Source organism: Callospermophilus lateralis, chromosome 1 (assembly GCF_048772815.1).
Source record: "Callospermophilus lateralis isolate mCalLat2 chromosome 1, mCalLat2.hap1, whole genome shotgun sequence".
Lineage (NCBI taxonomy): Eukaryota > Metazoa > Chordata > Mammalia > Rodentia > Sciuridae > Callospermophilus > Callospermophilus lateralis.
The window spans coordinates 121,795,692-121,822,148 of NC_135305.1; the positions used below are offsets into that span (position 1 = coordinate 121,795,692).

General features: G+C 38.5%; 1 protein-coding gene across 1 annotated transcript; it reads left to right on the forward strand.

Moving 5' to 3' along the window:
* Positions 1–1,307: 1,307 nt before the first annotated feature.
* Positions 1,308–26,364, forward strand: Drg1 (developmentally regulated GTP binding protein 1). Its single transcript, XM_076838036.1, has 9 exons — positions 1,308–1,432; positions 2,342–2,465; positions 4,777–4,952; positions 10,066–10,135; positions 16,383–16,552; positions 18,853–18,983; positions 22,435–22,602; positions 22,853–22,975; positions 26,066–26,364. Exons 1-9 carry the CDS (start codon positions 1,391–1,393, stop codon positions 26,163–26,165), a joined length of 1,104 nt encoding a protein of 367 aa, XP_076694151.1. The 5' UTR covers positions 1,308–1,390; the 3' UTR covers positions 26,166–26,364.
* Positions 26,365–26,457: the final 93 nt, after the last annotated feature.

The following is a 26,457-nucleotide window of genomic DNA, read 5'->3' on the forward strand; positions in this document are numbered from 1 at the left end:
GTAGGGAGGGGGAGCATGTGAGGAATAGACTACTCTAGATAGGGCAGAAGGGTGGGAGGGGAAGACAGGGGGCAGGGGATTAGAAATGATGGTGGAATGTGATGGACATTATTATCCAAAGTACATGTATGAAGACATGAATTGCTGTGAACATATTTTATATACAGAGATATGAAAAATTGTGCTCTATATGTGTAATAAGAATTGTAATGCATTCCGCTGCCATGTGTTTAAAAAGTAAAATCAATTAAAAAAATCTTCTGAAGGACAGAGGGGTTCCTTGGCTATCTTGCAATAAAGTACTTGAATGAGTTCTCAAAAAAAAAAAAAAAAAAAAATCTTTCTGTTTGCCTCCCAAGTGGCTGGGAGTACGGGTGCATGCCCGATTTCGGAATGTCCATTTATTTAGTCCTTTTAACAATGTACTTTCAGGGTTGGCAGTGTAGCTTAGTAGTAGAAAATTGCCCAGCACTCCAGACCCTAAAACTACAAAAACCCGATGCACTTTTATACACTTATGCCTCTGCAAATACACTTCTAAAAAATAACGTAATTTTACTACATAGGTGCAGTTCTGTAGTTGTAACTCGTCCATTTAACATATCTCGGATATCGTTCCAGTCAGATCATAGATTTACTTTCACAAGACAGAGGTACTATTTTCCCCTATACTAATGAGTGTCAACGTACTTTCTTTTTAGTATTACAAGCTTTTGCGAATACCGGTTCTCTGGGAATTATTCATTCAATTGTGCACTAACTGTGTTTCACTATGTGCCACATACTCTACTCAGGGTTCCGGGTAAACAAAACATGCTTCAAAAATAGTTCCGAGTGATGGCATTTTCTTTTTTCAAGATGGTGAGATGGGCTGAAGATCGGTCTTTAAGCCAACTCAGTACCCAGCGATTAAAAAAAAAGGGGCCCTGGACCGGGAGGGGTGGGTGAGGAAAAGGGATGGGGACGGAAGGTGCGCTTTTTAACCCGGTCCAGGCTCTGGAGTCTTTAGCACCGACAGACTCACTATAACTCCCCCTCCGCGCAAAGCCATTCGCAGATTGCAGGTCAGGCGGGGCGGGGCAGGGCAGAGCTGCGCGCGACCCTCGGCGCGCACTGCGAGGCCGAGACTGGGGGTAGCCTCTCTGGCCCCGACTCCCGAGGGCTCTATGACACCGCACTGGCTCGCGGGACAGGAAAGGGTCGGCTGAAGGGAAAGAGACCGTTCTACCCTGTACATCTTGTAGTCAGCAGGTCCCGTAACTCTCGCGATAATTACGAAGTACTGCGCCTGCGCACTGCAGTGGCGCTTTGGCGGTGGAGGAACGTTCACTGGTTGGTGTGTGAGGGGTGACTCTGTGGAGATTGCGTTGTAGCCCGGAGACTCGCCACCATGAGCAGCACCTTAGCAAAGATCGCGGAGATCGAAGCCGAGGTAATGGTTGCAGCTGGGGCTTCGTTCTCATTCTGAGAATCTGTTCCCCGACATTGCACTTTGCTGTTCTCCCTTCAGCCACGTTAGGAACGGGCCCCGATTCCCGGACTCCTGTCTGCCGGGCCCACGTTTGGCACCTTTAGCCCTTGGTTCTCCTTCTGCTATGACGTTGTTTTTCTCAATTTTAATTTCTTTTCTCTGAGCAAAACTGAGTCCTTTCCCATACTTCGGTCTTGACCCAGTCACATATTTCAGGATCTTCCCTCATTATTATTTGCTGTGCAATTCACTCTCCCCAATGATTCCCTTTTTCAGTGCATTGCTTCTGGCAATAGGATCTGAAAGTAAATTGGTATCTATTTGATAGTAGTTGATTTTTCCTGGTTATTTTGTGTCTTTATTGATTGAGGCGCACAGAGCTTTTTAAAGCCAGGAAAGTGGTGATGCTGTTTCGCACGGGACATACCAGGCACAAGCAGTAAAAAAAAGAATCAGCAATAGGTCTTATTTATTTATTTTAATATTTTTTTAGTTGTCAACGGACATTTATTTATATGTGATGCAGAGAATCGAACCCTGTGCCTCACACACGTTAGGCAAGCGCAGTCTACCACTGAGCCACAACCTTAGCCCCAGCAGATGGGTTTTAGTTTGTAGACTCTAATAGGAGGGACTTTGATCTTGTTTCCTCTTTGGACCTCATTTATTATATTCTGTAGAAAGGAAATTGAGCTGGATGATGGAGAGAATGAGAGGTTACTCTTTTTAAGTAGTTAAAATTGTTATACTGACATTAGTAGGACTTAGAAAACAAAATAAAATTTTGTCTCAGTGCTGGAGGAGCATTCTAGATATTTTACCCCATGGGAGCTGCTTCTGATTTATGGCTGTGATTTTTTTCCTTTATAGATGGCTCGAACTCAAAAGAACAAGGCAACAGCACATCACCTAGGGCTGCTTAAGGCTCGCCTTGCTAAGCTTCGTAGAGAACTCATTACTCCAAAAGGTGGTGGAGGTGGTGGGCCAGGAGAAGGTTTGTGTTTTTCCTTCAGTATATTTTTTTGGATATAACTTCTAATCAAAACAATACAAAAGAATACATGTGGTTTGCATGTAATAAATATTTTTCTATCAAAAAATTTAATTTTTCAGGGCTGGGGTTTTGGCTCAGTAGTAGAGTACTTGCCTAGTGTCTGTGAGGCACTGAGTTTGATTCTCAGCACTGCATATAAATAAATAAAATATAAAGGTTCATCAACAACTAATAAGAATATTTTTTAAAAATTTAGTTTTTCTATTAAAATTCAAATTTTCTAATTAAAAAATTTTTAATTTTTTTTAGTTGTTGATAGACATTTGTTTTATTTATTTATATGTGGTGCTGAGAATTTGAACTCAGTGCCTCACACATGCTAGGCAAGTGCTCTGCCATTGAGCCACAACCCCAGCCCTCTGAATTTTTTTTTTTTTTTTTGTGGTGCTGAGGATTAAACTCAGGGCCTGGTGTGTGATGGGCAAGAATTTTACCACTGAGCTACACCTCCAGTCCCTCATTCTGAATTCTTAAATTGTTTTTACTTTGTTTTACTCTGTTAGTTTCAGAGGCAAATAAATATTGTCTAAGTGAGATATGGCTTTATTATATCCTTCACTGATCCAAAATAGATTTATATTGATTTATAGAAACCCATGAATCTAGGGCCTAGGGTTGTGGCTCATTGGTAGAGCACTTGCCTGGCATGTGTGGGGCACTGGGTTTGATTCTCAGTACCACATATAAATAAATAAAATGAAGGCCCATCAACAACAACAAAAAATTAAAAAAAAAATTCCGAAAAAAGAAAAAAAGAAACCTGTGAATCTATACCATCAACAAAATTAATGTAAGTAAGGAAATTGATGCAAAGGGAAAATGAAGAATAAGAGGTTAAAGCAAGAGAGGTAAAATTAGAACCCAAAGGAATGCCATAAATCTACACACCCACTAAAATTTTTTTTTTTTTTTTTTTTTTTTTGATACCAGGGATTGAACTCAGGGGCACACAACTGCTGAGCCACAACCCCAGCCCTATTTTGTATTTTATTTAGAGACAGGGTCTCACTGAGTTGCTTAGTGCCTTGCTTTTGCTGAGGCTGGCTTTGAACTTTTGATCCTCCTGCTTCAGCCTCCTAAGCCAGTGGGATTACATGCATGCTCCACCTGCCCATCTCACACATATCCATTATAGAAGGGCCACAAATTGAACTTGTGTGCAACCATTGTAATAAAAGAAAACACAGGGGGGCTGGGATTGTGGCTCAGTGTTAGAGCACTTGCCTTGTATGCATGAGGCACTGGGATTGAGCCTTATAAAGATATTGTGTCCATCCATTAAAAAAAAAAAAAAAAGAAAAAGAAAGAATAAAAACAGGGACTGTGGTTGTAGTTCAGTGGTAGAGTGCTTGCCTAGCATGTGTGAGGCACTGGATTTGACCATCAGTGCCACATAAAAATAAGTAAAATAAAGGTATTGTGTCCATCTACAACTAAAAATATTAATAAAAAAAAGGAAGAAGGAAAAAAGAAAACCCAGTCAGTCACACCATTCCCAGGGTATGGAAGACAAAGAAATCCCCTATTTTTTATATCAGGTATTATGTAACATATAGACCATTAATATATATACACACACACATACACGTATATATGTATGTATATACTTATTTATATTAATATCTGGGATTGAACCCAGGGTTGCTTTTAACACTGAGCCATATACCCAGTCCTTTTATTTTTATTTTTTGTAGTACTAGGGATCAAACTCTGGGTCTTATGCATGCTAGGCAAACACTCTACTACCACTGCGCTATATCCCCAGTCCTTTTTATTTTTTATTTTGAGAAAGGGTCTCACAAAGTTGCTTAGGGCCTTGATAAGTTGCTGAGGCTGGCCTTGAACTTATTATCCTCCTACCTCAGGCTCCTGAGTTGCTGGGATTACAGTTATGTGCCATTGCACCCAGCTATATGGCAGTTTAAAGTACAGTTTTTATATCAAAACTGTTTGAATGTTATGACTTGCTGTGGAGGAATTTTCTGAGCTTGAGTAACACTTTAGAGTAAACTATAAAAATTTTAAGAAATAGGGCCTAGAGGGATTGGCAGCAAAAATGAGAAAGGAGTATTTTGTGTGTTTGTGTGTGTGTGTGTGTCTATGTATGTAGGTAGGTATGTATGTGTATGTGTGTCCCTGTGTTGTATGTTTATACTAGACAAGTGCTCTATCACTGAACCACATCCCCAGCCCCTAGATGAGTCTAAATAACTCAGGGTTAGCTCTTTTTTGTTGTTGATTTTTGTTTTAGGTTTTGATGTGGCCAAGACTGGTGATGCTCGAATTGGGTTTGTGGGTTTTCCATCTGTGGGGAAGTCAACACTACTGAGTAACCTGGCTGGGGTATATTCTGAAGTGGCAGCCTATGAATTTACTACTCTGACTACTGTGCCTGGTGTCATCAGATACAAAGGTGCCAAAATACAGGTGAGTCGGGCTTGCAGACAAAGGAAGGAAAGAAATCCTTTTTCCTTTTTTTTTCCCCATACTCAGGCTTGAATCCAGGATCAAGTTACCACTGAGCTAAGTCCCCAGCTCTTTTTAATTTTTATTAGTTGTTTAGTGCCTCACTAAATTGCTGAGGTTGGTTTTGAACTTACGATCCTCCTGCTTCAGCCACTTGAGTTGCTGGGATTACAGGCATTCACCACCACGCCTGGCTAAGAAATCTAATGTTTATTTGAGAAGCACTTTATTGGAAGCTCATTGTATGCCTGGTCTGATCTTTGATCTACTAGGCTCTTACTGTGTAGCAGGGAAGATAGACCAATAAGTATATTAAATACAGTAATACAATGAATAGTGCCTGTGAAAATACAAAGAAAGAAGGGACTAGTTTTTCAACTGAGAATGGGGAAAAATGATCTGGTTAAACAAAAGCTTCATGTAGAAAGTGAAATTGGAGGTGTGGATTGAATTTAAAATAGAATTTCACTGTAGGTCTCAGTAATAATGCTTCTAATCTCGGTGACTTGGGAGGCTGAAGCAGGAAGATTGCAAGTTTGAGGTCAACCTCAGGAATTTAGTGAGACCCTAACTCAAAATAAAAAAAAAATATAAAGGGGTGGGAATGTAATCAAATGGTAAAGCATCCCTAGGTTCAATCCTCAGTATTGAAACGAAACAAAACAAAACAAAAAAGGATTTCACTAAACAGAAGGAAAAGTGCCAGGCAACAGTATTGGTGAATGTCTTTCTGTGATGTGAGACTCAATTTAGAGCAGGAGTAGTGGAAGGTGAATCTGCAAAGGTAGGTTGGGAATGAATAAAAAGGGCTTTTGCTTGAGGTCTAGCTCAGTAGTGAAGCACCCCCAGATATAATTCCTAGTAGAGAAAGATAAAAGAAAGAGACAAAAAGAGAAAGAGGGCAGAAGGAAATTGAATTTTAAAATTGTATGTAGCTAACAGAATTTTTTTTTTTTTTAATATTTTTTTTTAGGTGTTGATGGTCCTTTATTTTATTCACTTATTTATGTGGGTGCTGAGAATCGAACCCAGTGCCTCACACATGCTGGGCACAACTGAGCCACAACTCCAGCCCAGAAAATTTTAATAAATAAGTAATGTGATCAGACCCTTTTGAGATGCAATTCTTGTGAGGCCTAATGAGGTTGATTATGACTTGATTCTTTTTTGTTGTTGTTGTGTACCTCATGCATACTAGATAAGACATTTTTCTTAAATGATGGTTTTACCACTCCTAAATGAGGGGTTCCCTTAGATATGAAAGAAGGTGTATGTAAAATGTAGTGAAGCATATTCTTATTGACTGCATAGTGAAGAATGTTTGCCTTCTGACTGGGCATGGTGGCATATGACTATATCCCACTACTTGGGCGGGTTGAGGCAGGAAGATTACAGTTCATTACCAGCTTTAGCAACTTAGTGAGACCCTCTCAAAATAAACAAAGGGGCTTCAGTTCTAGTTTGAAAAGAAAAGTTGCATTCTGAATTTCATGACATTTGAATCTATGTTAAGGAATTCCCAAACTCCTGGTCTATTGCACCCCAAATGTCTCCATTTGCTTGCTTGCCTACCCACTTGGCTGTCTCATCTGCCCCTCTGTCTTCCCTCTTTCGCTTTTTGTCTCTTTTTTATCTTTCTCTATTAGGGATTAAATCTGGGGGTGCTTCACTACTGAGCTAGACCTCAAGCAAGCCCTTTTTATTTTTATTTTTTATTTTTTGTACCAGGAATTGAGCCCAGGAATGCTTAATCACTGAGCCATATCCTTGGCCCTATCTTGTATTTTATTTAGAGACAGGGTCTCTCTGAGTTGTTTAGCACATTGCTTTTTTGCTGAGGCTGGCTTTGAACTCATGATTCTCCTGCCTCAGCCTCTCAAGCCGCTGGGATAACAGGGCTTGTCACACTGTGCCTGTCTTCTGTGTTGATTTTTTGTCTAGTACTTTTATTTTTTTGCAGTTCTGTGGATGAAACCCAGGGTCTGTCTTATGCATGCTAGGCGAGTGCGGTACTTCTGAACCACATCCCCAGCCCTGGTACTTATTTTTTGTACCATGGCAACTTCTAAAATTCCAACTTTTTGAAGATTTGAACCATTTGTAATTGAAAACAATGTAGTGTAGGATCTGAAGTTGAAATTGTGAGCTACTGTATCATTTGGTGTCTGATGCAAATTAAGAATCGCTGTGTTTCTCTTAGAAATTTAGGATATCTGTTGGTACCTATCAGCTCACTATGGCACTCCAGACTCGCCAGGTACATTGGTGTGGCATTTGTTTTTCTCCTTGTTGAACTACTCAGTGAATTGTGAGGTGCATTCCTGCTTTGTTATGGAATCTTTTTTGTTGTTGTTGTTACCAGGGATTGAACTCAGGGGCACTCAACCACTGAGCCACATCCCCAGCCCTATTTTGTATTTTATGTAGAGACAGGGTCTCACCAAGTTGCTTAGTGCCTCGCTTTTGCTGAGGCTGGCTTTGAACTTGCAATTTTCCTGCCTCGGCTTCCCAAGCCTCTGGGATTATAGATATGTGTCATTGGGCCCAGCTGTTATTTTCTTTTCTTCTTCTTTTTTTTTTTTTATATATATATTTATTTTTTAGGTGTAGATGGACGCAACACAATGCCTTTATTTTTATGTGGTGCTGAGGATTGAACCCAGGTCCCACCCAAGCTAGGAGAGTGCTCTACAGCTGAGCCACAATCCCAGCCCTGTTTTTTTTTTTTTTAAAGACTGTTTTAGGGCAGGTGAGTTGTCATTGGTGAGTTGGTGGGGGAGGTAGAGAGAATTAGAACTATTTATTTAATTATTATTATTACTTTTTTGCAGTGTTGGGGATTGGACCAAGGGCTTATCCATGCTAGGCAAGCACTCTACCTCTGAGCTATAACCCCTGCGCTAGAACTATTTATTTTTAATTTTTATTTTTTTCTGGTACTGGGGATTGAACCCAAGGACATTCTACCACTGAGCTATACCCAACCCTTTAAGAAATTAAAATTTTTTATTTAAAAAGTTTTAACCAGTACTAGGGATTAAATCCAGTGGCATTTTATCACTGAGCTATATCTCCTGCCCTTTTTAAAAAATTAAAAAAATTTTGAGACAGTCCAGGCATGGTAGTGCATGCCTGTAATCCCAGCAGGCTGAGGCAGGAGGACCCGAAGTTCAAAGCCATCTTCAGCAATTTAATGAGGCCCTAAGCAACTCAGTGAGATCCTTTCTGAAAAATAAAAAGAGGCTGGGAATGTGGCTTAGTGATTAAACACTCCTGGGTTTAATCCCTAGTATTAAATTTTTTTTTTTTTTTTTTTCTGGCTGGGTGTGGTGGTGAACGCCTGTAATTCAGTAACTCAGTGAAATTTAACACAAAATGTACGAATGTATTAGTTTACTAACTCTTACTTTTGTCATATTTTGGCAACCTCTTTAATATCTAGAAACTAGATATTATAAAGTTAGATCTCCTTTGTCAAGTATCACTATATATATAGTACAGCAAAATTAAATGAAATATATGTAACATACAAGGTAATGGGTAAGCTGAAATTTTCTAGTATACTGTGACAAGAGTTTCCCTCTCATTTACCTCAACTCTGTGAGTGAGTATAGATAGTTACTGTTCAGAGGTGGTTTGAGTCCAAACAGTGTTTCTAGTTGCTGATAGACTTTTATCACATTTATTTATATATGGTGCTGAGAATTGAACACAGTGCCTCCCACATGCCAGGCAATGCACTACCGCTGAGCCCCAGCCCCAGTCCCTCTTATCAGTTTTTTTATTTATTTTTTTGTACTGGGGATTAAAGTCAGGGGCACTCAACCACTGAGCCACATCTCCAGCACTATTTTAGAGACAGGGTCTCACTGAGTTGCTTAGAGCCTTGCCATTGCTGAGGCTGGCTTTGAACTTTGAACTTGCCTCCTGAGCTGCTGGGATTACAGGCGTGCACCACCTTCCGCGGCCTCTCATCAGTTTTTTTTTTTAAATTTATTTTTTAGTTGTAGTTGAACACAATATCTCCACATTACTTCTTTTTCATGTGGTGCTGAGGATCGAACCCAGGGCCCTGCATGTGCCAGGTGAGCGCTCTACCACTGAGCCACAATCCCAGCCCCTCTTATCAGTTTTTAAAAGCTATTTACAAGAAGTTTCTTTTTATTCTACTTTTTTAAAATTTATTTTTATGTGGTGCTGAGTATCGAACCCAGTGCCTCACACTTGCTAGGCAAATGGTTTACCACTGAGCTACAACTCCAGCCCTTTTTTTTTTTCAGTTATTATATATCTACTTTATTGATGAGAAAGATAGGGTACAGAAAATAGCTAATAGGTCCCAGCCCTTTATTCTACTTTTTTTTTTAATATATATATATATTTTTAGTTGTAGATGGATACAATATCTTTATTTTTATTTATTTATTTTTATGTGGTGCTGAGGATTGAACCCAGGGCCTTATACATGCAAGGCAAGCGCTCTACCACTAAACTACAACTCCAGCCCCCACTGAGCTACAACCCTAGCCCTCTACTTTTTAAATCTATGAAGTTCATTTAAATATCTTAAAGGATGAGACTGTACACTGTGTACACAGCACTGGTAAATAAAATCACATATGTAACAATGGTTATAATCTGAGATATCTTCTAATATAACCATTTTGGGTTGCAGCTTCTCTTTCACTTCCTTCTCTCTACATTCAGTTCAGTGGGTAAGTATAGAAATATGTAAAGCTTAAAGATGGTTGAAGAAATTGATATCCAAAATTCATTTACAGAGTCCATGTTTTCCTATGAATTTCAATACAGTGCATAAAATGTGCTAATTTTACTATTTTGTCCTACACTGGCAACCTGTTTAATACTTAGAGATTAGATATTATGACATTGGGATTCATTTGTCTATATACCATGAACACAGCAAACAAAACATACAGAAAAATGTTTGAAAATGTTCCAAGAATCAGTGCACTAGCATATAACCTTTTGCAGTTGCTCCCTTCCACTAATTTTTTCAAATTTATAACCAACTGTTTCTTTCCTCTCCTTCTTCCTGTGCTTTTTGTTGCAGCTTCTGGATCTCCCAGGTATCATTGAAGGTGCCAAGGATGGGAAAGGTAGAGGCCGTCAGGTTATTGCAGGTGAGTGTTCAGGGCTACCATCCTAAGATATCATTCCTTATGTGGTCCTGTTCTTCAGCCTGGAATTGTTGAGCTTAGATATTATACTAGGGTAAAAGGCATAGTTTTCACCTAATATATTGACAGAGTAGAATGTCAAAACTTGAAGGGAGTGCTGGAATGTAGTTCAGTGATAGAACACTTGCCTAGCATATGCAAAGCCCTGGATTCAATCCCCAGTACTGCAAAGAAATACATAAATAATATATATATATATAGTAGCACTTTACCCTCTTATGGACCTTAGGCCAACTACTACTTAAAATATATTAAATTAATTATCTCCAACTTAATGTGTGAAATTGAATTCTGTATTTCTCCCCAACTTGCTCTTCCTCTAGTTTTTTCCATCCCACTTAAAGACACATTTAACTTTCTTTTATAACAAAAATTACTTTGGTTCCTCTTACATATTTCCTTTTAGTTTTACCTTCAAAATAAAATGGGAATGATTAAGCCTCTTTCTTTTTCTGTTCTTTTTTTAAAAAATATTTTTAGTTGTAGATGGACATAATACTTTTATTTATTTTATATGATGCTAAGGATCGAACCTAGTAGCTCACACGTGCTAGGCAAGTGCTCTACCACTGAGTTATAACCCCAGTCCTCTTTTTTTTTTTGGTTCCCGGGATTGAATTCAGGGGCACTCGACCACTAAGCCACATCCCAAACCATTTTTTGTATTTAGAGACAGGGTCTCACTGAGTTGCTTAGTATCTTGTTTTTACTGAGGCTGGCTTTGAACTCGCAATCCTCCTGCCTTAGCCTCCTGAACCTCTGGGATTACAGATGTGTGCCACTACACCCAACCCCTCCCCTCTATTTTTAATCTTTTATTTTTTAGTTTTAGGTAGATACAATATCTTTATTTTTATGTGGTGCTGAGAATCGAACCCAGTGCCTCAAGCATGCTAGGTGAGCGCGAAACCACTTGAGCCACATTCTCAGCCCCTATTTTTATTCTTAAGTGCAAAATATTGTGTTAATCATACTCAGCTCATGACAGTTTTTAAATATATGTTTTAGTTGTTGATGGACACAATACCTTTACCTAATTAATTAATTTATTTTTATGTGGTGCTGAGGATCAAACCCAGTGCCTCACACACGTGAGGCAAGCACTCTACCACTGAGCCACAACCCCAGCCCATGACAGATTTTTAAGTGCACTGTATAAAGTGCTCCTGTTTTGCTTGTTTTATATTTACAACCCATTTTCTCTCCCCCACAGAAAACCATGCTGATGTGTTTAATGTCATTTTGTCTAGATATATTATTGTATTTCAATTGCTCCCCCGCCCCCACCATACTAATTTATAATTTGTTGCTTCTGTCTTTCTAATACTCTGTCATATGTATCTATCACATTTTACTTGTCCGTTTTTGTCATTATGGGCATCTAGTCTGTGACCACTACCACAGTTAATGCTGTATATCAGCTTCATATTTGTTTCCTTGAGGAAGAACTTTGTGAAAATTTCTTTGGAATAGAGACCCATAAGCAGATTTGCTGGGATACATCAAATGTAAGTTCATGTAATGGTGTTGGGTTGTACTCCGGTATGGCTGTTTTAGTCTGCACACTATCAGCTTATGAAGGTTCCTGTTTCTTCTTTTTCCATCCTTTATCAGTTCACAGAGTTTGAGGCCATCCTTTATAAATTTAGCTACTACAATAGGTGTGAAGTGGTAAGTAACATTATTTTTGCTAGTATGTTTCTCATCACCAATGAATTTTTTTTGAAGGTACTGGGGATTGAACTCCAGGGCACTTGACTACTGAACCACATCCCCAGCCCTATTTTTTGTATTTTATTTAGAGACAGGGTCTCACTGAATTGCCTAGGCTGGCTTTGAACTCACAATCTTCCTATCTCAGCCTCCCAAGCCCCTGGGGTTACAGGTGTGGTGCCACCACGCCCGGCATCACTAATGAATATATTGCATCGATTATATATTTATTAGATTGGAGTTTTCTGGAAATTTTCATATCCTTTGTCCATTTTCTTGTTAGGATTGTTGTCTCTTGTTTTTGAAGAATTAATTTCTTTTAAATTCTTTATCTATGTTATGTAATGTGGTAGCTTTAGCCACTGACTAAAATACAAATTAATTAAAATTAAATAAAGCCAGGCCTGGTGGCACATGCCTATAATCCCAAGCCTTGGGAGGTTAAGGTAGGGGGATCATGAATTCAAAGCCAGCCTCAGTAATTTAGTGAGGCCCTAAGCAACTCAGTGAGACCCTGTCTCTAAATAAAATGTAAAAAAGGGTTTGGGATGTGGTTCAGTAGTTAAACGCCCCTGGGTTCAATCCCTAATACAGAAAAAAATATAAGTTTGCCACTAGAAGGGGACTGAGGCAGGAGGTTCATGAAGTTGGAGGCCAGCCTCTCAAACTCAGCGAGACCCCGTCAGAAAGTAGAAAATAAAAAGGGCTGGGGATGTAGCTCAGTAGTAGAGCACTCCTAGGTTCAACCCCCAGTAATGTAAGAAAAAAATTGAATTTCTTGTCCTCAGATAAGCCACATTTTACGTTCTCAGTAGCCATATGTAAATGGTTACTACTGCATTGGATAGCATAGATACAGAATGCTTTTATCATCAGAAATTTTTTGGTTAATGTTAAGCTCTAGTTATTCCTTGTCAGCTTTGTATATAGCAAATATCTTGTATGTTAGTTATTTTGTTCAAAATGAGCTTTGTTCAGTAGAGATCCTTAATTTTCTTTTTTTGGTTTTGTTTTGTGTGGTACTTGGGTTGAACCTAGCACCTTGCTCATGTCAGGCAAGTGCTATTCCACTGTTTATACTCCCAGCCTCAGCGCTCCCTCCTCCCCACTTTTTTTGTTTTGTTTTGTTATCGGTATCATATATTGAATCCAGGGGCGCTTCACCACTGATCCTCATCCCTTTTTTTTTTTTTTTTTAATTATTAAGTGGTGTTGAGGATCAAACCCAGTGCCTCATGCATTCCAGGTGAACATTCTATCATTGAGCCACAACCCCAGCTCTCCCCACCGCTTTTTATTTTTTATTTTGAGACAGGACCTTGCTAAGTTGCCAAGGCTGTCTTGAACTTGGGATCTTCCTGCCTCAGCCTCCAGCTGCACCTGGCTTAAAATTCTAATTTACGCCCGTTTTCTAAGGTAGTGCCCTTTTCTCATTCTCAGAATTTTTTGGATGATAATTTAGGCACTCTTTTTTTTTTTTTTTTTTCACATGCTTGCCAACCAACTTTTATTGTGCACCTACTACATGCTTCACCACAGTGCCAAACCCTATTGTAGAAAACACAATTGATCTGGTATGATTCAGTCTTCTTTTTCTTTTTTCCTCTCCACAATGACAACAACAGTAAAATACAGTGGACCCTAAGTCAATTTCAAAACTCAAGTTTGATTTTAGCACTAAGGCACTCTTAATTATTATTATTTTTATTTTGAATTTGAATTGTTTTATGGTATTTTTTTTTTTATCAGGAAAAAACATAAATGTTAAAACAAGTATAAAAACTCCCACATGGGTGCCTATAGGCCTGGCACCTGTAATCCCAGTGGCTCGGAGGCAGAGGCAGGAGGATCACAAATTAAAGCCAGTCTCAGTAATTTAGTGAGGCGCTAAGCAACTCAGTGAGACCCTGCCTCTAACAAAATACAAAATAGGGTAGGAATGTGGCTCGGTGCTTGAGTGCCCCTGAATTCAATCCCCTGCACCCTCCTACCAAAAAACCAAAAAACAAAAACAAACCCAAAAAAACCTCTCCCAGACTTGGATACTGTGGCAGATACCTGTAATTCCAGTGACTTGCCAGGCCGAGTCAGAGGAATCACAAATTCTAATCTATCTTTAACATTTTAGTGATAACTTCAGCAACTTAGTATTAACCTGTCTCAAAGTAAAAAATAATGAGGACTAGAGAGATAGCTCAGTGTTAAAGTGCCCCTGGGTTCAATGCCTAATAACAACAACAACAACAACAACAAAAAAAAAACCAAAGGAAAGAAAAACAAAAAGCCAACTATTAGAGTCCTTTATTAACTGTTTTTATGTAGCATCTGATTAAATGCCAACCAGATAGCAAGTCTTTGCTACCTTGAGGTGGGCAGAAATTTCAGATAGGGACTGGGGTTGTGGCTCAGCGGTAGAGCGCTCGCCTGGCACGTGCGAGACCCTGGGTTCGATCCTCAGCACCACATAAAAATAAATAAGTTAAATAAAGATACTATGTCCAACTACAACTAAAAAATAAATATAAAAAAAATTCATAGATGGGTCACTATAATTATAACCACAAGCCACAAATGAAACAGTTGATAAATGATATATTATCAGAATTAAAAACTTGTTCTTTGAAATGCAGAGTTAAAATGAAGAAGCAAGCCACAGACTCAGAGAAGATGTTAGCACCATGTCTGACAAAGCACTTGTCTCCAAAGCATTAAAAAACTTGTTCAATAATAAGACAACCTAATTTTTTTTTTTTTTTTTTTTTTTGATACTGGGGAATGAACTCAGGGGCACTTAACCACTAAGTCTCATTCCAGCCCTTTTATGCATTTTAGAGACTGAGTCTCATTGAGTTGCTTAGCTCTTCACAAAGTTGCTGAGGCTGGCTTTGAACTCAAGATCCTCCTGCCTCACCCTCTGATGCTTCTGGGATTACATGCTTGTAGCACTGCAGCTGGCAAGACAACCTAATTTTAAAAATGGGCAAAAGAATCAACTCTCAAGATATATAGCCAATAAGGACATGAAAAGATGGGTCAGCCTCATTAGTAATCTGGGAAGTGCAATGGGATATCATTAAATGCTGATAAGAATGGCCAAAGTTTTAAAAACAGAAAAAGTGACACCAAGTGTTGTTGAGGGTGTGGAGCATTTTACATGCTGCTGATGGGAATGCAAAATTGTGTAAACATTTGGAACATGGCTTACCAGTTTCTGATAACCTATACCTATGATATGACTAGTATTTATCCCAGACAAATAAAAACATGCCTACAGAAGTCTTGTACATGAATGTTTAAAGTAGATTTATAGATAACAACTTCACAAGTGAAAACAACCTAGATGTTTCTCAATAAACAAAAAATGGGTAAACACATTATACAGTATGTATTATATAGAATATAAAATAGAGTACTGCTCAGTTTGTAAGCAGAGATATATTATTGATGTATGCACAATATAGTTGAATATAAAAACCATGCTAGAATAAAAGATCCAGGCACAGAAGAATATAATTTTATGAGATTCCATTTATATTAAATTCTGAAAATACAAACTACCTATGGTAGAAAGACCATCAGTAGTTGGCCGGTAATTGAGGGTGACAATTGATTAAAAAGGGGTACAGATGAACTTTTGGAGGTGATATCTTGATTGTCATGATTATATAGGTATATACATTTATCATCAAACCTTATGCTTAACATGAGTACATTTTATCTTTTTCAAGTTGTACTTCAATAAAGTTGATTGAAAGTATGTTAACCAGGCGCTGTGGCTGTGGCTCAGTGGTAGAGCACTTGCCTAGCATGTGTGAGGCCCTGGGTTCAATTCTCAGCACCACATACAAACAAACAAATAAATAAAGGTCCATCAGCAACTAATAAAAATATTTAAAAAAAAAAAGTATGTTAACCAGATTTTTTTTTTTGCCCCTCTGGTAGTACTGGGGATTGAACCCAATGGTATTCTACCAGCTGAGATACATCACCAGCCTCCCTGCTGCTGCGCCCCCCCCCGACAGGGTCTTGTTAAGTTGCTGATACTGGTTTGAACATAGCCTCCAAAGTCCGAAGTAGCTGGGATTATAGGAATGTGCCAGTATGTTCTGCTCAGATAATCTTGTTCTTTTAGAGTTTTATTTGTCTTTTAGAGTTTTATTTAATCTTCTTAGCTCTTCTGGAGTTTAGGTTATTGTTTGTGTCTTCATTTTTATTGTTGTTCTACTAAGTGTAGAACATTTGGGTCAATAATGACTTCAAGGTTTACCTACAAAGTGACATCTGCTATATATCTTTGGTAACTTTAAGAACTTAGTGTATGTTTATGTACTTCCTAAAACAACAAAACAAAACAAAAAACCTTTCATCCCCTCTTAAGTGTAGCCCCCCAAAACTCACCTCTGTTTTGAGTATTTGAGTTAATTAAGGCTTTATTGGACTTAGGGTATAATTTTTTTTTCTTTTTTTAAATCTTCAGTGGCCCGAACATGCAATTTGATCCTGATTGTTCTGGATGTCCTGAAGCCACTAGGACATAAGAAGATAATTGAAAATGAATTGGAAGGCTTTGGTATTCGCTTGAATAGTAAACCTCCCAACATTGGCTTTAAGAAGAAAGATAAAGGAGGCATTAATCTCACAGCTACCGTAAGTGAGGAAAGAGATATGGTATAGGCTACTGAAGGGACTGGAGCAGGAACTGGATTGAGGTGCACAGACATTGATATTTGGAAATTTTCTAACTTTTTCCTATACTAACTGAAATAACATAATTCTCTTATAATAATAACTGACAAGAAAGACTTCCAGGTTATGAGATGACTTATCTGTGCAACTTAATTTCCTCTTTTGGGTTTTATGTTTGTAGTTTATAGGAGTGTGGACCAATCTTATGCTTGCATGAAGTAGGTAGCTACCAATATCTGTGTTTTTATTTAACATGAATTTATAGAGCACGTACCAGAGGCCAGGCATCATCTTCAGCCCTGGGCAGAAGCGGGAACAAAGTAGACAAAGATCCTTTCTCTTGGGTAAAGTGGCAAACACAATTAGTAAGTAAAATAGAGTAGACAATGATAAATCTAGGAATGAAAGTAAAGAAGGGAAAGGTGATAATGTTGGTATTAGGGTTGGATTTTTAAGTTTATCGTCTTTATTGTGATGACATGACAGTGTGAACCAAAGTCTATCTTGGGGAAGAGGGTTTTATATAGCAGAAATAAGTTAGGTGTGCATTGAATAAGGTGGCTCATGCCTGTAGTCCCAGTGGCTTGGGGGGACTGAGGCAGGAGTATTGTGAGTTCAAAGCCAGCCTCTGTAAAAGCAAGGCACTAAACAACTCAGTGAGACCCTGTCTCTAAATAAAATAGAAAAAATAGGGCTGGGGGTGTTGCCCAGTGGTCAAGTGCCTCTGAGTTTAATCCCTGGTTTGCCCCCCCAAAATAAATAGCTAAGTGTAAGGCTCTAAGGGAGATCATGTCTTTGTTAAGACTGAAGACCAGCTGAGTGAGCAAGTATAGAAATATTTAGAGATAAAGTCAGTCACAGGATAGGGCTATACATGCTATTACTTTGCAAGAAGTGAGTAACTGTCATTTGGTCTGATCTATGAATCACCCGTAATTTGACTTAGGTTTAATGAGATTAAAATGGCAGTTGTTTTGAGAATACACTGAATTGAGTTAAAACCAAAGCAGAGAAATCATGTAAGAAGTCATCACAGTGATTCAGTAGAAGAAATTATGACTTCTTAGACCAAATTTGTAATAGTAGAGGAGATAGAATGATGGATAGTGGAAAGATTTTGAAAAGTACACAGTAGGAGTTATAGCTGGGTTCAATTACAGATTGTGAGAGAGATGACTGAAGAGTTTTTTTGTCTTGAGGTGGACAAATGAACTCATTACTAAAATGGTAGGACTTGAGATGGGGTTGTGGCTCAGTGGTAGAGTGCTTGCCTAGCATGTGTGAGGCATTGTGTTTGATTCTCAGCACTGTATATAAATAAATAAAATAAAGATCCATTGACAACTAAAAAATATTTTTAAAAAACCTAATTAGAACAATTAAAAAGTAAAATGGTAGGACTGTGTGAAGAATAGATTTGGAGGTCAGGATTTGGGTTTTATATGCCAATTAGACATCCAGCTACTTCTTGTCAGGGAAGACATATGAATGATCTAGGCAGGAGATCTAAATTTCATGGTTATTATGTAAAGCCAAGAGCCTAGGTGAGATGATTAAGGAAGTGAGTATAAATAGAAAAGAGGTTACAGTGATAGAGCACTTGCTTAGCAAGCTCGTGGCCTTGGGTTCAATCCCCAGTATCGGTGGGGTAGTTGTGGATTGAGGTCCTGCAAGAAATAAGATTTCTCAGACAATGAGGGAAAAAAAGCTGGAAAAGTTTACAATCTTGAAATACAAGTGAAGAATATATACTTCAGATAGGAGGAATGATCTATTCTGCTACATGCTGATTTTCAGTCATGGAACTGAGGACTGAGACCTTTCTATTAAATTTAAAGTTCTAACATTCAGGTGATAGACATAGGTTTTAGCTGTCTTGCCCCAGATTTTTCCCCCTATCCTAACATAATGTTTGAATTTGAGCATTCATGTTTCTTTCTGTATTAGTTTGCTAGGGCTATGGTAATAAATCCTCTATCTACAAATAATCACATTCTGAGATAACTAAGGATAGAACTTCTACATATGACTGTTAGGGGATAAAGGTTAAGGTTGTGGAATAAACAGTTCGGCCCATTAGCACCTTCCTTGAGTTTGGAAAAATTTTTAGTTTTTAATTTTTACTTATCAAAGGTTAGTTATTCTTACGTGGGTAATATCTTCGCTAATGACTCTGTACCTTAGGTTGAATAATTTAGGCACATGGGTAGGTGTTCTTATTCCTCTACCCCCAACAGTCATTGTTTGCTGTGTTGATTCAGTGCCCTCAGAGTGAGCTGGATGCTGAAACTGTGAAGAGCATTCTGGCTGAATACAAAATTCATAATGCTGATGTGACTTTGCGTAGTGATGCCACAGCTGATGACCTCATTGATGTGGTGGAAGGAAACAGGTACTGAATGAATGTGCAGTTTGGGCTTGATTTGAAGAAGAAAATATTGGATCATAAATCTGGCAGATATAAATTCTAACTCCAGTTGTGCTATTGTCTCCCCTCAACTCCAACCCATACTGGGTATTGAATCCAGGGGCGCTGTACTACTGAGTTATATTCCCAGACTTTTTTTTTTCCTTAAATATTGAGACAGTGTTTTGATAAATTGTTGTGCCTTGAACTTGTGATCCACCTGCCTCAGCCTATATAAATGTCCCAGGTATATATGCTGCTATCCTTTAAAATTTTGATTTCTTTCTCTCTCTCTTTCTCTCTCTCCTTTTTTTTTTTTTGTAATGGGGATTGAACCCAGGGGCACTTAACAACTAAGCCACTATCCCAGTCCTTTTTAAAATTTTTATTTTGAGACAGGGCCTCACTATGTTGCTGAGGCTGACTTTGAACTTGTGATCCTCCTGCCTCAGCCTCCTGAGTTACTGAGATTATAGGCATGAGCCACTGCTCCCAACTTTCTCTTTCCTTTTATTTGAACCCAGGGCCTTATGCATGTTAAGCAAGCACTCAACTACTGTATCCCCTAGTTGTGATACTGTTAAGTCACGGTGGGTTTGATTTTATTTATTTATTTATTAATATGCCTTTTCTTTTTTTTAAGAGAGAGAGAGAGAGAGAATTTTAATATTTATTTTTTAGTTTTTGGCGGACACAACATCTTTGTATGTGGTGCTGAGGATCGAACCTGGGCCGCATGCATGCCAGGCAAGCGCGCTACCGCTTGAGCCACATCCCCAGCCCTTGATTTTTTTTAGCTGTAAAATGAGGGATGGATTTTAATTTGTAAATTCTTACTTGTTCTACAAATTGAATGATGATCAAATTCCCTATTTTAGGGCTCAGTAGGTAAGTGCCCCTTGTTTAATCCCCAATACCAAAAAAAAAAAAAAAAAACCCAAACAAAAAAACAACAACCCCCCCTCCTTTTTTTTTTTTTTTTTTGTAATGGGGATTGAACCCAGGGCACTTAACCCTGAGCCACATCCCCAACCCTATTTTGTATTTTATTTGGAGACAGGGTCTGACTGAGTTCTTTGTGCTTCACCAAGTTGCTGAGGCTGGCTTTGAACTTGCAATCCTCAGCCTCCCAAGCCCCTGGGATTATAGGTGTGTGCCACCACACCCAGCCCATTTTGTTTTTTTGTAGTGAACTAGGCTGTCCTCTAAATTGTCAAGTGGTGGTTGAAGATAGTAGGTAACTAATTCTGCTCTCCCAGAATTAATCCGTGTGAGAAATCATATAGGTTGTCCTATAGAAGTTGAGAAGGCCAGCCTTGACTATCCAACCCAAGAATATGTAGCTGAAACTTTGTTCCTTGAAGTGTTATTATTAACACTTTAGTAATTTAAACTGTCAATGGATAGGGTTCTGAGGAGGTCCCTCTAAAGAGGAAACTGGGGCCTCACTCGTCCCTGGGTGGATTCTTAACTTTTTCTGCCTGAAAAGAATTCTAGAACCTGTTAGAAGCGAGCCATAAGCAAAGATTTATTTAAGGACAGTAAAGGTATGCACACCCAAAGTCAGAGTGTGGATACCCTTTGCTTCTCAGAGAAGAAAAGACGAGTGACATGCCAAGATCAAGCTCTCTGATTTTATATATATAATTTTCCCTGAAAGACGTATGCAGATTCTCTAGGGGCTGGGGTTGTGGCTCACTGGTAGAGTGCTTGCCTAGCACTTGTGAGGCACTGGGTTCTATCATCACCACAACATAAATATAAATAAAAATAAAGGTATTGTATCCATCTAAAACTAAAAAATTAAAAAAAAATAAAAAGAAAGAAACATGTAGATTCTCAATCAAGCTTCTTTGGAAATCAAGTCCTATGATAATCCTTCATATTTGATAGTCAAACTATTTCTCTTTGGTCAAGAAGCCAAGCCATAAATCATTGTGTAAGTCTTTGAATCTGGTGACCTTTAAATTTACTGTTTTTTTATTATTTTCAAATTGATTTGTTACAAGCATATAAGCTGTAGATTTTATTCATCTAACTGAAGAGTCAGTATGATTGGTCATGCTTGTAGTTCTTTTTTTTCCTTTCCCTGGGAGCCTACCTATCTAAAGTTTACTCTTAAAAGTTATCCCTAGTATTTAAATATAATATTTTTTAGTTTCATTTCTTTTTGTTAGATGAATTTATTTGATTCTCATTTGAAAACAAAAACTATTTAGGCATTAGGCATTTTATGAGATAACAGAAGCCTGAGAAATAATGGCTTGCCTATTAGTAATCTTAGCTGCCACATTAATTGTACACTAGAAATATAACATTGCTAGATACTGTGCTTAAAATTTTTTAAGATCTTTAAAATTTCTTATATATTATTAGAAATTATATTCTTGCTGTCACAGTGGCACATGCCTGTAATCCTGGTGATTTTGGGAGGCTGATGCATGAGGATCACAAGTTTGAGACCAACCTCAGCAATTTAGTGAGACCCTAAGCAACTTAGTGAGACCCTGTCTCAAAAAAAAAAAAAAAAAAATTGCTGGGGATGTGGCTCTGTGGTTAAGTACCTCTGTGTTAAATCCCTACTACCAAGAATAAAATAAATTATACTTACGTTCTTAAGCCAGGCTTGGTGGCACATTCCTAATCCTAGCAATTTGGGAGGCTGTGGCAGGCAGATCACAAGTTTGAGTCTAGTCTCAGCAGTTTAATGAGCCCTTAAGCAACTTAGCAAGAACATGTTTCAAAATAAAATATAAAAAGTGTATGAGGGGTGGGCTAGGGTTGTGGCTCAGTGGTAGAGCGCTTGCCTAGCATGCATGTGGCACTGGGTTTGATCCTCAGTACCACATAAATGTAGAATAAAGATATTGTGTCCACCTAAAACAAAAAAATATTAAAAAAAAAAGTATATGTAACTTAGTGATAGAGCATCCCAGGTTCAATCCTCAATACCTCTTCCCAAAAAAAAGGAAGAAAGAAATTATAATTAATTCTTAATATAGTTTTGTAGAAAACCAATCCCCCAGCAACTAGCTTCATGCCTGGGCTAGGGCTTGAGTTACTTCTCAACATATGGTTGAGTCTTTGGTTTTTTACTTATTTTAGTAGGAACTTTTTTTTTTTGGTAGCTACTTATGATCTCTTTTTTTTTTTTTTTTAAGAGAGAGTGAGAGAGGGAGGGGGAGAGAGAGAGAGAGAGAGAAATTTTTTTTAATGTTTATTTTTTTAGTTTTCGGCAGACACAACATCTTTGTATGTGGTGCTGAGGATCGAACCCGGGCCGCACGCATGCCAGGCAAGCGCGCTACCGCTTGAGCCACATCCCCAGCCCTACTTATGATCTCTTTAAGAGTCTCTGATTTGGGATGTCGCAGTCAGGCTGGCAGTTGTGTCCACAGCTCCAGATTACTAACTTGTTTGTCTTCTACTTCTACAGGGTTTATATTCCCTGTATTTATGTATTAAATAAGATCGATCAAATCTCCATTGAGGAATTGGATATCATCTATAAAGTGCCTCACTGTGTACCCATCTCTGCCCATCACCGCTGGAATTTTGATGACCTGTTAGAAAAGATCTGGGACTATTTAAAACTAGTGAGAATGTAAGTCTTTGTGGATGGGGTAATGTTGCTGTAGCAATGAAACCAGTCCTAAAATGATGTCCTCAGGTTTGGTAACAAAATGTGTTTTCGGGAGGTAGAAATAAATTGGTTTCGGTTGTCTCCTGGGTCATGTTGAGGGTACGCTGTTCCTCAGGTTGGAGATTATCCTTAGAGATGATAGAAGGTTGGTTTGCATTCAATACATGATCCATTTAAGAAGGTGGCAATCTTTATGCCTTCTTTATTCTAGTTACACCAAACCCAAAGGCCAGTTACCAGATTACACATCTCCAGTGGTGCTGCCTTACTCCAGGACAACGGTGGAGGATTTCTGCATGAAGATTCACAAAAATCTTATCAAAGAATTTAAATAGTAAGTATCATGTTGTGGTGCCTTTTCCTTGTGAGCACCTGAATTCACTAATAATAACTCTTAGGATATAACATAAAGCAGTCAGGTAGTAGGGAACCTCTACAGTGTTTGGTTAGAATTCTGTAGTGTTTCTTAACATCAGGCCTAGTTAGAGCTAGCAGAGCTCCAGAAGCCTCTTTGGAGGACTTGATTATACAAAGGGCCCTGACTTGCCTTTATTAATTTATCTTCCTTTTGGTAAACACAAATATTAATTTTTCCTATCAGAGTCATACTGGTCAGCACTGGTTACTGAGTCCCCCTTTAAACTTTAAGCATGGGTGAAAGCCCCCTGATCTCTTGTTTATACTTTTTCCTGCTGATTATAGGCTGTTTTGTTTTTGTGGTACTGGAGAATTTACACCCAGGGGCGCTTAACCACTGAGCTACAACTTAAGCTCTTTCATGAGACAGGCTGTCACTAAGTTGCCCAGGCTTATCCAAAGCTTGTGATCCTCCTTCCTCGCCCTCCCCAGTTGCTGGGATTACAAATGTGTGTCATTGTGCCTGGTTGAAGCAGGAGGATCAAAAGTTCAAAGCTAGCCTCAGCAATAGTGAGGCACTAAGCAACTCAATGACACCCTGTCTCTAAATAAAATACAAAATGGGGGCTGGGGATGTGGCTCAGTGCCCCTGAGTTCAATCCCCAGTATCTGCCCCCAAACAACAACAACAACAACAGAATAGGAAATAAACATTGATAAAATGTTATTAATTAGAACTACAGACCTTAATTTGAATTTTTCTTTTTTTTTGTACAAATTGTCCTTTTTGTGTTCCAGGAAATTACATGGCATCTACTTGTTAAGTTTTCCAATTCTAGTCTCCCAGTAATATTTCCTCAGACTTTTATTGTTTTTGACCTTGACACTTTTGGAAAATGTTTGCTTGTTATTTTGTCAAATGTCCCTCACTTTGGGTTTGTCTGACTTTTTCTCATGATTAAAGTGAGATTATACATTTTTGATAGGAATACCACAAAAATAACTTTGTGTTCTTTTGAGTACATACCATGGGATTCATGATATTGACATATTTTACTGATGATGAAATTATCTTGGTCACTTGGTTAAATTGGTATAGGCTGGTTCTCTCTACTGTGTAAAGAAGGTTTTTTTTATTTTTGCATTTGATAAATATTTTGAGGTAGATACCTTGACTTCAGTTTTTAGGGGAGATGGGTATTGGGGATTGAACTCAGGGGCACTAGACCACTGAGCTACATTCCCAGCCCTATTTTGTATTTTATTTAGAGACAGGGTCTCATTGAGTTGCTTAGACCTCACTTTTGCTGAGGCTGGCTTTGAACTTGTGAACCTCCTGAGCTGCTGCTGGGTTGAGGTAGATACTTTGAGACTATGCAAGTTTATTTTCTCTTCATGTTTTTGCTTTCTGAATGTAGCATTTATCTGTAACATTTATTAGTGTGGTAATTATTTCCCTCTTTAATTTTACATTTATTTATTGGAATTCTGAGAGTTATAGCTGTGCCTTCTCCTATATTTCTTTTTTGGTATTAGGGTTTGAACTCAGGGGTGCTGAGCCATACCTTCAGTCCTTTTTATTTATTTTTCATTTTTTTGGTACCAGGGATTGAACTCAGAGGCACTCAACTACTGAGCCACATCCCCAGCCCTATTTTGAATTTTATTTAGAGACAGTGTCTCACTGAGTTGCTTAGCACCTCAGCTTCCCAAGATGCTGGGATTACAGGTGTGCGCCATTGTACCTGGCCCTTTTTTATTTTTTGAGATGGGTCACTAAATTGCTTAGGGCCCAAGTTGCTGAGACTGGCTTTGAACTTGCAAACCTCCTGCTTCAGTCTCCTGAGGTGCTGGAATTACAGGCATGCACTACCATGCCCGCCTATTTATCTGTTTTTAAAGTAGTATCTTAAAATTTAGTGGTTTCTTTTTGGAATATAGATTTTTAAAGGTTTTGTTGCCATGATAATAAAATACCAGTGTATCCTTTTATATTTTTACCTGTTGATTTGTAGTTTCTGTGAGATAGGTTGAAGTTTTGGGTTTATTAATTTCCATTACTAGCATAAGGTATTTTTTGGGGGTGGGTGGGTACTGGGGTGCTTAACCACTGAACCACAGTCCCAGTCCCTTTTTATATTTGATTTAGAGACAGGTCTCGCCAAGTTGCTTAGAGCCTTGCTAAGTTGCTGAGGCTGTCTATGAATTCTCTGTCCTACTGCTTCAGCCTCCCTAGTCACTGGGATTACAGGCATGTGCCACTGTGCCCAGCAAGGTATTCTTAATATTGGCAACTCATGAATACACAATACCTTTATATACTCTAGGAATTCAGGAGGAAATAACAATTTCTTGATAAGAAATATCTTCCTAGGTAACTGAGGAGTGAGACTCTTATTTCTTTTAGTACCCACTGATATTTCATTAGATCCAATAAATGCTGTAACAACCTATAACATTGTATCTATGGCAATCAATTTCTAGTCTGAATTTTTTTTTTTTTTTTTTTTAGTATTTATTTTTTACTTATAGGTGGGCACAATGTCTTTATTTTACTTTATATGGTGCTAAGGATAGAACACAGTGCCTCACGCATGCTAGGCGAGCACTCTGCCTCTGAGCCACAACCCCAGCCCCTCTACTCTGAATTTATCAGTATATTTTTCTACAGTAATCCATGCTTTGTATTTTTAAATCTTTAAATTTGGAGCTAGGCTCTTCACATTTTCATTTGTGATTTTCTCCCCACCCCCATGACTTGAACATTCTAGACAAGTATGCCATCATTGAGCCACACCCCCAGCCCTTGTCTTTGACATTTAAACTGGCTGTGGAACAGAGGAACCATAAAACTTCCAAAATCTTTGCTGCCTTGTATGCAAAGGCTCCAGTGTACCACACTGTTCAGGAAGATAAAACCTGTAGCTTTGAGTGTGGTCTGGGAGCCAGGTCTATAGCTTTTAAGAGCTAGGAAGCTAACTCTGAGGAGGTTAGTAACCAGGCAAATAAGGCAGAAGCTAAGTTATTATTTATACTGACCATTGTTTTTTTTTTTCCTTCCAAACAGCGCTCTGGTCTGGGGTCTCTCTGTGAAACACAATCCACAGAAAGTGGGTAAAGACCATACATTGGAGGACGAGGATGTCATTCAGATTGTGAAGAAATGAAACCTTTTCTTTTCCTATCTGTGGGGACCAACCACAGCAACTTTCTCTATGACCAAGCACCCTACTTCACCCCTTCTGTCTTTGGCAGCCACTGAATCAGAATACAGGGGTGGGAGATGGAGGCACACAAATTATAACTTCAGTTATTTTGGTGTCCCCTTCTATGTTGAACTGCATAAAAGATCTCATAGCCCTGTTGGCTTTGTGGAGTTTGTTGTTGTCAGATTTGTTTGGGATATACTGAATAAGGAAGGATGTGTACAATGAGGTAGCTACAGAAATACTTCATTGC

Excerpts from the sequence above, each read along its gene's own strand:
- Drg1 (XM_076838036.1), top strand. The coding sequence starts at position 1,391 with ATGAGCAGCACCTTAGCAAAGATCGCGGAGATCGAAGCCGAG. Across the intron at positions 10,136-16,382 it reads AGGCCGTCAGGTTATTGCAG|TGGCCCGAACATGCAATTTG; the intron begins GTGAGTGTTCAG and ends TTAAATCTTCAG. Across the intron at positions 18,984-22,434 it reads GATGTGGTGGAAGGAAACAG|GGTTTATATTCCCTGTATTT; the intron begins GTACTGAATGAA and ends CTACTTCTACAG.